The sequence below is a fragment of the Pyrus communis genome, chromosome 5 (assembly GCF_963583255.1).
Source record: "Pyrus communis chromosome 5, drPyrComm1.1, whole genome shotgun sequence".
NCBI classification, from domain to species: domain Eukaryota; kingdom Viridiplantae; phylum Streptophyta; class Magnoliopsida; order Rosales; family Rosaceae; genus Pyrus; species Pyrus communis.
The window spans coordinates 1,404,358-1,418,693 of record NC_084807.1 but is presented as its reverse complement, the minus strand read 5'-3'; the positions used below and the strand labels follow the sequence as shown (position 1 = coordinate 1,418,693).

General features: G+C 38.5%; 2 protein-coding genes and 1 pseudogene across 2 annotated transcripts; all 3 read left to right on the top strand.

The window, feature by feature from the left end:
• On the top strand, nucleotides 1–1,050 carry LOC137733513 (serine/threonine-protein kinase BLUS1-like). The gene has a single exon (XM_068472660.1). It carries the CDS (start codon nucleotides 1–3, stop codon nucleotides 1,048–1,050), a length of 1,050 nt encoding a protein of 349 aa, XP_068328761.1.
• Nucleotides 1,051–1,852: 802 nt separating this feature from the next.
• On the top strand, nucleotides 1,853–3,322 carry LOC137733512 (phenylacetaldehyde reductase-like; annotated as a pseudogene).
• Nucleotides 3,323–5,311: 1,989 nt separating this feature from the next.
• LOC137733323 (phenylacetaldehyde reductase-like) lies at nucleotides 5,312–7,173 on the top strand. Its single transcript, XM_068472479.1, has 5 exons — nucleotides 5,312–5,450; nucleotides 5,768–5,937; nucleotides 6,073–6,264; nucleotides 6,377–6,539; nucleotides 6,626–7,173. Exons 1-5 carry the CDS (start codon nucleotides 5,330–5,332, stop codon nucleotides 6,943–6,945), a joined length of 966 nt encoding a protein of 321 aa, XP_068328580.1. The 5' UTR covers nucleotides 5,312–5,329; the 3' UTR covers nucleotides 6,946–7,173.
• Nucleotides 7,174–14,336: the final 7,163 nt, after the last annotated feature.

The window sequence follows — 14,336 nt, the reverse complement described above, 5'->3', positions numbered from 1 at the left end:
ATGGCGACTTCTTCGTCTTCTTCCTCCCACCAAGATAACCCACAAAAGGTCCAATTCCCGTTGGACTCCGCCGCGTATGAAAACCTCCAAGAAATTGGCTCCGGCGACAAGGCCGTTGTCTACAAGGCCGTCTGCGTCCCCATGAACTCTGCAATCGTTGCAATCAAGTCCGTCGACCTCAACCAATCAACGACCGATTTTGAGAGCAAGCTACGCGACACCAAGACTCTGTCTCTTTCCCACCCCAACATTCTCAGCGACCATTGCTCCTTCACCACCGCCGAGGGCCGTCTCTGGGTGGTCATGCCGTTCATGGCTTTCGGCTCTCTGCAGTCCATAATAATCTCATCCCCTGCTTTCCCGCAAGGATTACCAGAGCCCTGCATTGCTGTCTTCCTGAAAGAGACGCTAAATGCCATGTTGTATCTCCATGGCCAGGGACAAGCCCACGGCGACATCAAGCCCGGAAACATCTTGGTTGACTCTGATGGGTCCGTCAAGCTCGCCGATTTCGGGGTCTCTGCTTCTTTCTACGGCACCGATCATTCAACTGGGACAAATGACACTTCGGCAACGCCAACTGAGACAAACGAGACTTCGGCAATGCCTGATAGGGTGGCGCCCTACGGAGATGGATGCAAGGTGGATATCTGGGCATTTGGGATCACGGCGCTGGAATTGGCTCGCGGCTGTCCTCCCCTGTCTGGCCTGCCACCGTTATTGGAGTCTCAGATTCTAAAGGTCAAGAACAGGTACCAGTTTTCTGACTATGAAAGCATCATCAAAGATTTCAAGAACAAGGAGTACTCTGTGGCTTTCAAGGACTTGGTGGGTTCTTGCCTTGATCAGGACCCGGCGAAGAGGCCGGCGGCAGAGACGCTGCTGAAGCACTCGTTTTTCAATAACTGCAGGGGCAAGGATTTTCTGCTGGAGACTGTGCTTCGGCGTTTGGAGAGCGTTGAGGAAAGGTTCAAGAAAAGAAATAGGGGTTTGGGTGACTTGTTGGGCAAGGAAGAATATGGAGGTGATCAAGCTAAAGTTGGACCCTAATGAAAGTGATCAGTAGGATTTTTTTCAGGAAATTGGATTTGCAGAGAGTTTCCTTTTTAAAAAAATTGGTGAACTTTTTGGATGCTTTTTTCATGGTTGAGGAGAGACAGTTGAGTTTTAGAGCATTAACTTTCATGTATGAGATGTGCTATAAAGTGTTTAGATTCTGATCACATCATTTGGGATTTGTCATTTGTAAAGAAGCAAAGAATTAATGATCATTTGATGTTGGATTGATAGTTCTGTGTTTTGTATATAGTTTCATTCAACAAGAGAAAATCCTAAAATTTTCGGTGTGGGTCTTCATCTGGAGTTCAAGTGTATTTCTTGCAGTCCAATTAATGCAAGGCCTTGAACTGGTTCGACATTCTTTCTAGCTGTTAGTGATCAAGCTTATTAGCCAAAACTTTATGCATAAATGATAGAGTTGAAACAATTCGTATCAAATCTGTACTCTGTTTTGGACACTTCTTGTCTCTTTCCCGGAACAAGTTGTCTCTCTGTCCCGTAAATAACAGTTTGACAAGTATGCAGAAATAACTCGTTACAAATACAAAAAGAACAATTTCTGCACACATGAAAATTGTGATTGGCAGATAAATAAGACGCTATTTGCAATTGGAGGAACCAAGTATTTGCCTTCTTTTTTTTTTTTTGGTTATGGATACTATGGTCGGCCTAGCTCAATTGCCAATTGAACCCTCGGCAATGACTATAGTCAATGTTTGCTACTTTGCCTTGTACATATACATCCCTATCTAATGTGGTCGTACTATTCTTGGTTCAACTCATAGTTCTGTTCATGTATGCTACAGATGATTCAAAGAAAACAGAACACTTGCTGTCACTAGATGGAGCAAAAGACAGGCTGCATTTGTTCTAAGCCGATTTATTGGAAGAAGGATCTTTCGATGCTGCAGTTGATGGATGTGAAGGCGTTTTTCACACAGCATCGCCTGTACTATTCTCGGCTACTGACCCACAGGTTTGTACCTTCACTTTATGCTTCATGTACTCTATCATGTGTTCCCTGTGTGGACGTGTAGAAAGAATAAGTTCAAGACAAATGATGTGGAAACCGGCATGATATTTCTGTCCATATGTCAGGCAGAACTAGTTAACACAGCCGTGAAAGGAAAGCTTAATGTTCTAAAACCATGTGTGAAATTTCCAACTGTCAAGAGAGAAGTTATGACATCATCTAGGGCTACAGTAATGATGAGCGGAAAACCTCTGACCTCTGATGTGATTTTGGATGAAACGTGGTATTCAGATCCACTTGTTTGCGAGAAGTACAAGGTATGTATGAATGTTCCGATTCTTATTATCTTTTTTCGTTGTTAATTTGTTATATTTCCGTGTCGCGCCGAAACAAAATCTAATGCAATCTAATCACTAAACTAGATGTCTGGGTGCAATTATAAAAGAGATGAATAATGCTTAGTATTATCTGCCCTTTTTCTTTTTGTTCTGCAGAAAAGCCTGCCAGGGAATTTGCTGAAGGAAATGAGATTGACTTAGTTACAATACATCCGAGGTTCGTGATTGGTCCACTCTTACAGCTTCCATTTTTCTTTTCCACTAATTTTTTTATTGAAGCAGTTGATTGGCTTATGTTTCATCTATTGTACAGGTACCCAACCAACTGTTTCAAACTGCAGATTCGTTGATTTAAGGGATGTCGCCTCTGCTCACATTCAGGCATTTGACATTTTCGAGGTTCTGAAGATTTTACGCGAACTTTACCCCCACTTTGCTTCTTGAAAAGTAAGTTTCATATGCAAAATACCTCAAATTTGTGTAGAATTAAACGTGGTCAAATCTGTTTGAAGGTAAGTTCCTTCATAGAGTAGAAATAAATATAAGATTTGGAATTGGAAACGAAATCTGTACCAGTTAGCAATTTCTTACAATAATTACAGATGCTTGTACAAAATAACTCAATTGTGTACACCGAAAGCTCGACATTTCTATTACAAGAATTATTTCCAAGGGATTTATTATTTAATTGTTTTTGGTAATTGTTGGCAGATTTGAGATTGGCAATACTTCAGACCCAAGATATCACGTATCCTCAGAGAAAGCAAAAGGTTTGGGACTTGGTTTCCACCCATTGGAAATCACCTCTGAGGGACACTGTTGAAAGCATGAAGGAGAAGGGCTTCCTGCAGATCTGATTTATCCAACTCGGACAACAGTTCAAGTATCTTCGGCAGCGGAAGTTTGATTTCTGTTTCCTGTTTCCAAAGAGATGATGAAAGTCATCAGTATCCTGTTTCCAATGAAAATAATATGGCCTCGCAGCCATGCTCGATCCATTGAGATTCAGTTATGCGTCACTTTGATTCGTTGCTCTCCCAAAAAATAACAATGTGTTTCCTGTCAAGACTTTCTTAGTTTCTTAGATTGATCGGCAGACAGCCACATAGGTGACTAGGCCTCAGTGTTCAAATTCACTACTTTAAAAGAATATTTGTTAAAGCACCCCTAGTTAAGGAGTGTCTAAGGACGTTTCCTCACGTGTTGGGGTTTTATCTTGTCAAATCGATGTGCACTCTAGTTAATTGGTTGCTTCCCCTTGCTGTCGTAGTACATGATTGACATCTGTTTGCAGTAATGTTCTTGTGATTTAACAGAATACAGGAGTGTAACATGTTTCGTGGAGATAAAGGCGGTGGTGACTGATTTTTGGCTGCTGGAGATTAGGATTTTTACTGTTTTTTTTTTTTTTTTAGTTGTCTACGGACTTAAATTTGTGTGGGCCTCCCTTTGTAGCTGGGGTTGTAGCTCTTCTTTTTGGGCTTGTCTTCTATTTTATGTAGGGATGTGCTATCCACACACAATTTTTTACTTCTCACACACTTCTTATTAATTTATGTCCGTTGATCTTCTTCAATTCATCTGATCCGACGGTCGAAAACTAAAAAGGTGTGGGAGAAGTAAAAAGAGGTATGTGGATATCACACCCCTTTTATGTATTGCTTTGTTGTGTAGGGTTTTGTGTTTTGTTTAGGTTTAGGCCTTTCTAGCACTAATTGTAAGTTTTATTCTTGACCAAAAAATAAAAAAAATATGCACAATTTTCCAAAATAAATAAATAAATAAGCTTAGAAAGGCATGAAAAAACTGGTTTGTTGAATAATTTCTGATTAGGTGTTGAAATGTTTGCAAAGTGTTTGAATTTGAAATGTCCTACAAATACTAATATTTCTTCTTCCTACATAATATTTTTCTATTTTGTTTTGTCAACATTCATAATAAACTATAATTTGCCATAACATAAGTTTTAGTGAGAGATTCTCTCTCATAGCCATTTCATGTCCCAGTGGCGTGACTTGGCAGATTCATGTTTGTCACACGTTTAAAAAACAAACCAGCTGTGTAATAAAAATTTATTACATGGTTAAATGGTTGCAAGAGAAAATCTCTCAATATTTAAAGCTGAAAACCATATCGAATGAACTGCATGTTATTTTGTTTACCAAAAGAAAAATTCCTACATGTAAATCATTAGTTAAGTTTCAGAATAACTATAAATGAAAAGTTCAAGTTCGAATTATTACTTTACTGAGCACAAGAATCTCATTTTATTGTAGCAAAAACCAGACTGTAGGGCCTTTGTCGAGACGTGTATTACTGTATAAGATATATGAGAAGAAAAAAAAGGCGAAATAGTGAAATAAATAAGGGTCATATTATACGGTCCCTATGATGGTCAGTATCCTGTTTTTGCTAGAATAAAACGAGATCAGTGCTAAGAAGTTGTTGCTTTGCTTCACTACTTTTGAAGAAATCTTGGTTAAAGGACTCTTCATATTTCTTGCAAATATTTGGAATAAGTTACCCCTAACTTAGGTCTAGCTCCGGCCCAACACTTGTTTAGTCAACATTCAAAATAAACCAACACTTGTTTAGTCAACATTCAAAATCAACAATGAGAGAGGATCCTCGCCAGATTCTCTTTGTGATGACGTACATTACGTAATTAGTTTTTGTCAAGTATTGTTTATATTTAATTTTAAATAAAAAAATTTATAATGATTTCTAACTGCACGATTTACGATAAACAAATATGATTGAAGGATGCTCAAGATTCCTCACAAACAGGATCCTCCTGAATAAACAATGACTGGCCATTACAAAAGTATTCGGAGCTGAAAAAGACAAGTTGGCAACATTGACCTTTAATTTCCAACTGACTTTTCACCATGAAAAACACAGTTCTGAACCAAATTAAGCTTAAATTCTTAGCTAGAGAGAGATTGTGAGAGAGAGAGAGATGAGTACCGGAGAATCAAAAACTGTATGTGTAACAGGAGCTTCTGGTTACATAGCGTCATGGCTCGTGAAGCTCTTACTGCAAAAGGGTTATACCGTCAAAGCCACTGTTCGCAATCCAAGTTAGTATTTCTATACTTGCTCATATATATTGTTCAACTTCCAACAATTCATTCAATAATTTCAGATTCTGGGTTTTGCATATTGTTTTGTTTACCAAAAGAAAAGTTGGGTATCCAAAATAATCATCATGCACACCTCGCCTTCTTACTTTTTTTTTTTACCAACGACATCTACCGTGCATCCAATTATTTTCTTTTTATTATTCTTGTTCATGTTTTTTTTCGGTGCCAATTGAAACCTCATAGCGAGTTAGTCATTGTTTGCGACTTTTCCTGCATCGTGTATTCTTAGTTGAACTCACTAGTTCTGTTTACAGATGATGCAAAGAAAACAGAACACTTGCTCTCATTAGATGGAGCAAAGGAGAGGCTTCATTTGTTCAAAGCGGATTTATTAGAAGAAGGATCATTTGACGCCGTAATTGATGGATGTGTAGGCGTTTTTCATACAGCATCGCCTGCACAATTTTCAGCCACTGACCCACAGGTCTGTCTCTTCACTTCATGCATGCATCAATAAGTGTATGGTGTGTGCGAGCTCGTGAATGCATAGAAAATCGATACACCTTCAAGAGAAATGATGTAGAAACTAGAATGATATGATTTCTTTTCTATATTTCAGGTAGAAATAATTGAGCCTGCAGTGAAAGGAACACTTAATGTTCTAAAATCATGCGCAAAATTCCCCGCTGTCAAGAGAGTGGTTATAACATCTTCTCTGGCTTCAGTAAGGTTGAGTGGAAAACCTCTGACCTCTGATGTGGTTATGGATGAAACATGGTACTCGGATCCACTTTTTTGCAAGGAGATCAAGGTACGTGCGTTCCCATACTATTGAATAATTTTGGACAGAGATAAGCTTAACACAATACAAAGCAGTATGATGAACTACAAACTCATAAGAACTTCCTTCTTCATTTGTTCAGCAATGGTATCCTCTCTCAAAAACTTTAGCTGAGGAGGCCGCCTGGAAATTTGCCAAAGGAAATGGGATTGACTTGGTAACAATACATCCAGGGTTTGTGATTGGTCCACTCTTACAGCCAAGTCTTAATCTCTCCGTCGAGTTTCTTCTGAATTTAATGAGTGGTACAATTCACCCCCTTTATGTTAAAACACTATTCCTTGTGGTACATCCAGGGTTTATTCTGTTTTGGTTTCTCTTTTGTGCTCAGGTATCGAAACACCTTTTATAAACTATGCATTTGTGGATGTTAGAGATGTTGCCTTTGCTCATATTCAAGCATTTGAAGTTCCTTCAGCTAGTGGCAGATATTGTTTAGTTGCACAAGTTGCTGATGGTCCCGATACTCTAAAGATTTTACGAGAGCTTTACCCCACATTGAGCCTTTGTGAGCCTGGCAATCCTTCTGGCTCCAAGTTTCAAGTGTCCAGGGAGAAAGCAAAATGTTTGGGAATCACTTTCCTTCCTCTGGAAACGAGCCTCAAGGACACTGTTGAAAGCCTCATGGAGAAGGGCTTCCTCAAGTTTTGAATTCTGCAACCTGCAGCAATTTGTTAATTTAGTGCACGAGGCGATCGAATAAGTGGGAAATTAAGTTTGTTACATGCTTAAGTATTCCAAAGAGATGCTGGACATTATATTTTTCCAGTTAAATCTTTTAATGTAATCTGCAGAGAGCCTCAGAAGTTGCTTTTGGATCTTTCATAGATGGCTCATGTGTAATATGTAATGTTTCAAAATAACTCTAAATAAAAAAAGCTCAAGTAGAAATTGTTTTACTTTACTGTCTTCAAAGAAATCTTAATTTGCAATTTCATCGTTCTTCAACAGGTGCCTATGCGACATGCATTCGTACAAATGCCTGTCAATTCTTTTGAGCTTCGGGGCGATGGCACAGAGCTGGCTAAATGTTGAAGCTGTCCTTACTCTCTAGAAGGAAGGAAGCAGCAGATTTCTCGGACTATATAAAGCTAGATGGTGTTCAAGACCTTCAACTCTCGCAAAAATTGATAAGTGAATTTTCAGTCAAATTCATTTTTCTCAAAGCTTAAGAACGTACACTAGATCCAAACTAGGCAAATACGCCTCTAGTTTACTCTTTTGATGCGCTGTAGTATGATTACCAGTTGACGCACCTTCCAACTGTTCATCGTTCTAGCGAAAACCACACGCCTTAAAAGGTACAGATAGCTACAACTTTATCAGTGCCCCAGTTGGAGGGGAGTCCCTTGTACTTAGAGGTTGCAGCCAAAGCCAATGGGAGGCCAGGAGAAGTTCGAAGTTGTGTAGTTGGAATCATGGCCAGCCCTGGCTAAATAGGGGCCAACGGGCGAAATGAAATGAGGCCCTTCGATCATCCGCTGACGGCAAATTCTCGTGCCACCAGCTATCATACCTCTTCCTCCTCCATTATGTATCCTAACTCCCTCCCTCATATAACTAACATGAAGAAAATTGTTAAAATTGTTTGCCAAATCTAATTTCGTGGGTGGGACTGCAAGCAAAAGAGGGGGGAGAGAAGGACTAGTTTTACATAACTCCAACAAGCCTTCATCTCCCACTTTATCTCTCTTCGAGTCAGATTCTACACAATTTCACGCCCTCTGAGATTCAACCCCTCTTTTGCTTGCAGGAAGGCAATTTACCCTTGAAAAGGAAGGCAATTTACAAAAATAAAAATATAAAAAGCCCATTGAGATTCAACCCAGCTCATGAAGACTAGAAAACAAGTTAAGGGCTTTTGGGTCCAGTTCCAAAAACATAGGTTGGTTTTGGGACAACGTCCAGTTATCCAATTACATGTTTTTTTTATGCCAATTTTGTCTTTTTAGATAAAAACTAGAAAATGTGCCCACGCTTCGCTGTGGGGATTGAATGTATTAGTCGGAATATTTTTTGAAAGGAATATTAGTCGGAATATGTAAGAATAGTTTCTACACAAAGTAACTAAAATGATGGTATAGTACCTAAGAACCAATGAAGTGATACTTTGCTTGCTGTACATGGATATGCATGGTATGAGAAACATTCATTTTTAGATCGTATTGTGTCATTAATATTATACTCATAGTTTCAAGTAATCAACCCATTCCATGCGGGAAAAACACAGAAAAGGAAAAACAAAAAAGTAGCAGACAATAATTGAGCATCTGGCAGGAATAGCAAGCTTGTGAAAAAATTGCTAAATTGTCTTACAAATTCAATCGCCAAACGTTATACTATAACCCAAGACAAAAATAAAGTATACAGTTTGTTTACAAATCAAAACGAAGTGCTGCCATAATGTGCGATGGAAAAAATGGTTTTTAATGAGGTCTTGCAAGAAATGAATGCAATTCAAAAACAACCCAAAAAACACCCTAGAAATCTTTACCACCCCAATCTTACTACATAGAAGCATAAATGGACAGGATCCCTCCCTAGTTTTGTAACAGAAATTCTAACAAAGAATATTAGGCTTCAAAGGTCTTGACTTATCTTTGGCATAAATATGTACACTGCAAGTTTAGTTCGAATGAAACAAATACACATGTAAAGTAAAAGACATCAACGCTCATGCACTGCTTTACAACCATCTCAAGTTGCCGACACAACGCTCAAAATATTTGAGACTCAGATTTTCATACAAACATAACACCTCACCTAAACAATAATCGAAGTTGTGACATCTAAATTAAGCAGGCAGACGCTTTGCATGGCTTTCTTCAATATCATCTCATATTCCCCTTTCAACTTTCCTATATGATACAATAAACCATTCAAATTTAGACGTAAATAAGAGAATTTGCCACACTGTACTTTTATAGTTGCTAGTCCTGAACAATAACATAAGTGTAACTGCTCTTAATCGAGAACTTCATCAAATAAACAATAATAAAATCTAAAATCTAATGTAATCTATCAAAAACCCAAAAAAAAAAAAAAAAAAAAAAAGCGATCATTTGAAGGCACCGTCATGCCGTCACCATCGTACACTTGCAGCATGTAATTGATGCATCTGTTGTTCAATGAAATCATTTGCTTGGCCAAAAAAGTTACAATACAATAAATACAATGACATCCAATTTATGAAAAATCATGCAGAAGCAAATGTAAATGATAATGGAATCATGAATGCGAATGAGAATCACAAACTTGCCAAAAAGAAAACCTATTATAGTGTGCAAAGATACTCGTATCGTAGTTTTTTATTGTATCATCCATTTCGCAACACATTAAAAAAAAATTGTTTGGAAAAGCTTTGCTATGATGATTAGGTTTTGTGAAAAATAATACAAAAAATAAAATAAAGAGACAATTACTAAAACAACAGATGATGACCTAGTAATGGCAAAATCAACTCCTCAACAATGCACACGAACATGTGAGTTGAAATTTTGAAACATTTGACAACAAAAAGAAAGAAGCAGAATTAGAAGAAAAGAAAGAGATGCTCACTCAAAAAGAAATAAGAAATAATATCAGGCTTCTTCTCTTTGGCATCCAAAATTTCGTTGCTGACTCCTTTAACCTTAAACATATTTAAAATACAAAATGGAAAAAACCCACAAGAAATCATCACATAGAATTAAATCATCCAAATAAAATTAGACCATGAACACAAAAGGAAATGAAGGCAGTTTAATCTGACTTAATTAGTGACTTACTGAATAAACTTGGAATCTGTTCCACGCATGCGTTCGACTTCAACCCCCATCCTCGTTGCCCCTCTAATATGTAGACATAAAGAAAAGAAATCGACTTCAAGTTATCAATCGAATCATTTGCTTAGCTAAGAAAGTTAAAATACAATAAATATATTCACATCCAATTTATGAGATATCATGCAAAAGCAATTGTAACTGATTACAAAATCATGAATGCGAATAAGAAACACAAACTTGCCAAAAAGAAAACCTATTATAGTGGTCAAGATACCCGCATCATTTTTTTTTATGCCATTATCCATTTTGCAATACATTAAAAAAATTTCTTTTGAAAAAGCTTTGCTATGATTATTAGGCTTGGAAAAAATAATTCCAAAAAAATTAAAAAACAATTACTAAAAAAGCATGGAACGAAGTAAATGTATGGTTCCATGGATGCAAACAAAATAACACGACGGCATGATATTTGATTAAGACCCCTCTCTACCAGTTTGATGGCAAAAACACACACCTTTCTCATGCGGGAATGAACCTAACCATTTAACGGAAAAAAGATAAAAATCGATATGGTAGCCAAACAAACACAGCATATCGTGTAAACATTGGCCCACAGAACTTAAATCGACCTAATTGCTGTAAAAAGCGAAACATAAAATTTGTTGTGAAGCAAGAGATTGAGGATCCTCTGTCCATAAATTTTTTGGACCAAAGAGAGGAAGAAATAAATAATTAAGAAAAGGCAAGGTGGCACAAAACAGAAGATGCCAATCACACAATTCAGAAAAAGGAAAAAAAAATGCATCAAACCCGATGATAACATGATGTGAAATACCTATGAAGCAAGTTGGCAACAATTAGCAGCGGGCAACACCAACGTAGGTGAAAGAAAAAAGAGAAAAAACAAATCGGACATGCAACCCATCTACATCCATTTTAACTTTAAAAGACCATCTCTATCTTGGCTAGACATATTGCATCACCAATGGCATGCTTCACATTCACAAAAATGAGCAGTGCCCATTGACACATGGGCAGAGCTCAACAGTACCAACCGAATCACAACAATCCTTCAAAGGAAAACAAACAACGAAATGACTTCAAGAAAAATCTCTGTCACGCAAGTTGGAAAAGAGTAAAATTTAAATTGAAAAACAACAATCTAATAGAGACAATGTCACGCCCCGATCCTGAGATACGCCCGGAATCGACACATGATAGAGGGACAATAGTGGTACAATGTAAAATACATAGATTCACTGAGACTCATACATATAATATACATCAGAGGTTAGTGAAAATAATTTACAACAAATGGCGGCAATCCTACTCTCGAGTGCACTGCCCACACAACTACACCACATGCAATCTTCTTCACTAACCGCTACTTCAAAATAACCCTACACTGTAGGAATGGCACACCGGGCAAAGCAAAACCTGGATAAGCTGCGAAGCTCATGATGAGCCAACTAAGCTCAACCTCAACAACATTCTAAAAATAACTACACACTAGAATAGGGTACATTGACTAAAAAGCCAAACGTCGATCAAGGGTCATAAAGGTCAATAAACCTAGGTTATTCAATTCGGAAGATCCCCTCATCGGATTCCCGATCTGTAAGTTATCAAAGGTCCAACAACTAATAACTAAGGTGCTCACAAAATTGCATGACGATCCAACAGTCGGATTGTCGTTAATTATGAAAATCGTACGGCAAAACAATTATCTGAAAAATTGAATAATCGAACCATCGTATTGAATTTCAACGAACGGACTTTGGATAAGAGTTCAAGACATCGAGACCGTCTCGCTGTCCAAAATCCATAGACTTTGACTTTTCCCCACGTGCCGCCACACGCACCACCGCGCATGGTGGTTTCTGACGACCGGAAACCCACTTTCTCAACTAACTTCAAATTCTATCAAAATTTACAGGAAGATAGAGCTCAATAAGAGGAACAAGTTTTATACCTGACATGAAGTTCAAAAATGGACGGAAGATGGTCAATTTCGCCAATAAGCTAGTAGGTGCCTAAAGCTTCCTGGCGTCGATTTGCCGCCTACGGTGATCCAACAGCGTCAAGTCTGGTTGGGATTTACTCCTAGGATGATGGGCTACAAGTTCCAAGTGGTGGCATCGACGATCGTTTTGCCGATTCACAGGAAAAATGAAAAGGATGGCTAGAGCACTATTGGTTTTCATAGGTTTTTGTGGCCTTGCACCGCCATATACGGTGGTTAATTGATAACACCAAGGCTTAGAGACCATTTTCTCAACCTGTAAGTTAACCAAACAGGGTGGAGGAAAAGAGGGAGGGAGAGAGAGAGAGAGAGAGAGAGAGAAAGAGAAAGAGAGAAAAAGTTCTCTTTCATAAGTGGACATAGCCTGGTTTTTGGGTCCCAAAGCCTTACTGGAAAAAGCAATGGGTTTTCCCTATTGCTGCAAGACTGCTCCTATCCCATTTGCAGAAGCATCACATTGTATAACAAATGGAATTAAGAAATCAGGTAGGGCTAACACCTTAGGATGTCATGATCCTTTTTAATTCTTGAAAAGTTGACTCAGACCATATAAACCCATCTTTTTTAGTGAATTGGTATAGAGGCTGGCATATTTTACCATAACCTTGTACAAACTTTCTGTAATAACCTGTCAACCCCAAAAACCCCCTCAGCTCCTTCACATTCATAGGGATTGGCCATCCAATATGGCTTGTATCTTAGTTGGATCAGCTGCAACTCCCTCACTGGAAACTATATGACCCAAGTATTCAATCTGTTGCTGCCAAAAGAGCATTTAGACTTCTTTACATACAACTGGTGTTGCAATAACAACTCCAAGGTTTGGGGCAAATGAGATAGATGCTCTTCCCATGTTTACTGTAGACTAATATGTCATCAAAAAAATACCAATATAAAATGCTTGAGATTGGGTTTAAAAATATCATTCATCAAGCTTTGAAAGCTTGCTGGGGCATTGGTAAACCCAAATGGCATTACCAAAAATTCATAGTGTCCCTTATGGGTCCTGAGGCAATTTTCTCCACATCCTCCTCATAGTGAGTTTGGAATCCATAAGCGCTGTCAACGAAGTGTTGTTGGCTGTAATATAGGTCTGAATGACCTGAGGAATTACCGCCAAAGCAGCTTCAATGCCTTCCAAACACGCATCCATGGTGGTTAAACGAGAGTTGGTTGTGTGGCGGGTCAGACAAGGAGGAGTCCAGGATCACGAGGCTGATGCCAATGATAGCACCAAGGCTCCAAGACCCTTTTCTCAACCTGTAAGTTAACCAAACAAGGTGGAGGAAGAAAGGGAGAGAGAGAGAGAGAGAGAGAGAGAGAAAAAAAATTGTTTTGTAATATTGTATTATATTTTTCAAATGATCATTGGAGAACCATCCAACCAACTGGTTACATATATGTTTCCACTATCATCAAATGCCAGCTGGCTATATAACAAAACAACTTGATTAACTATTGATTAAAGTACTAATAAGCTTCTAATTTTGATTAAGGTAATCACAATCATAACATTAATCGAGGTGGTTCTTGGGTGGGTTTTGTAAAGGGAAGTGAGAGCTTCAAGATGGAGGTGGTGGCGTCGAAAAATTCCACTGGAGTTGGCCGGAATTGGTGTTGGAAAATGGGAGGTCGCAGGGATCAATTTGGGTGGGTTTCTGGGCTTTGGATCAGGTTTCCCTAAATGGAAACCTGCTAATTTGGGCAGATAGACTCTGGAAACTTACTACTAATAGTAAGTCCACGTCTAAAAGGTCTCCTTACTTCCAGGGCTCGTAACTTCTCCGTTCTAACTCGGAATTAAGATCTGTTTGCGCCTACGTGCTTGTGGAATTAAGTTCTACCTAAACATCTCAAGAGTTAACCAAACAGGTTGAGAAAATAGAAAATGACTAAAGTATCCCTCACTTCGTGGGGGAAAAAGGATGTAGCGAGGGAGAAAGATGGAGAGAAAGTGAGGAAGAGAGAGAGTGAGGTCTGAGAGAAAGCTGCCACATGGCAGGCAAGGGGAGGGGAGAGTCAGGGAACCAAAATCAAGAGTGGGCCCCTTGGGCACATCATTTAACATCAAAAACAATATTTTAAACAAATATCCCACAACCCAAATGAATTTACTAAAAATACCCTTCCGTTCTGTAAAATCCGGGACAGGTTGTCAAAAGAAATTTTTTAAAGTGAAGCTTCCGGGTGGCATACGCAGATTTTTATTATAAGAAAAAAGTAACCTCAATCCCAAGTTAAGCAGCGAAATCACT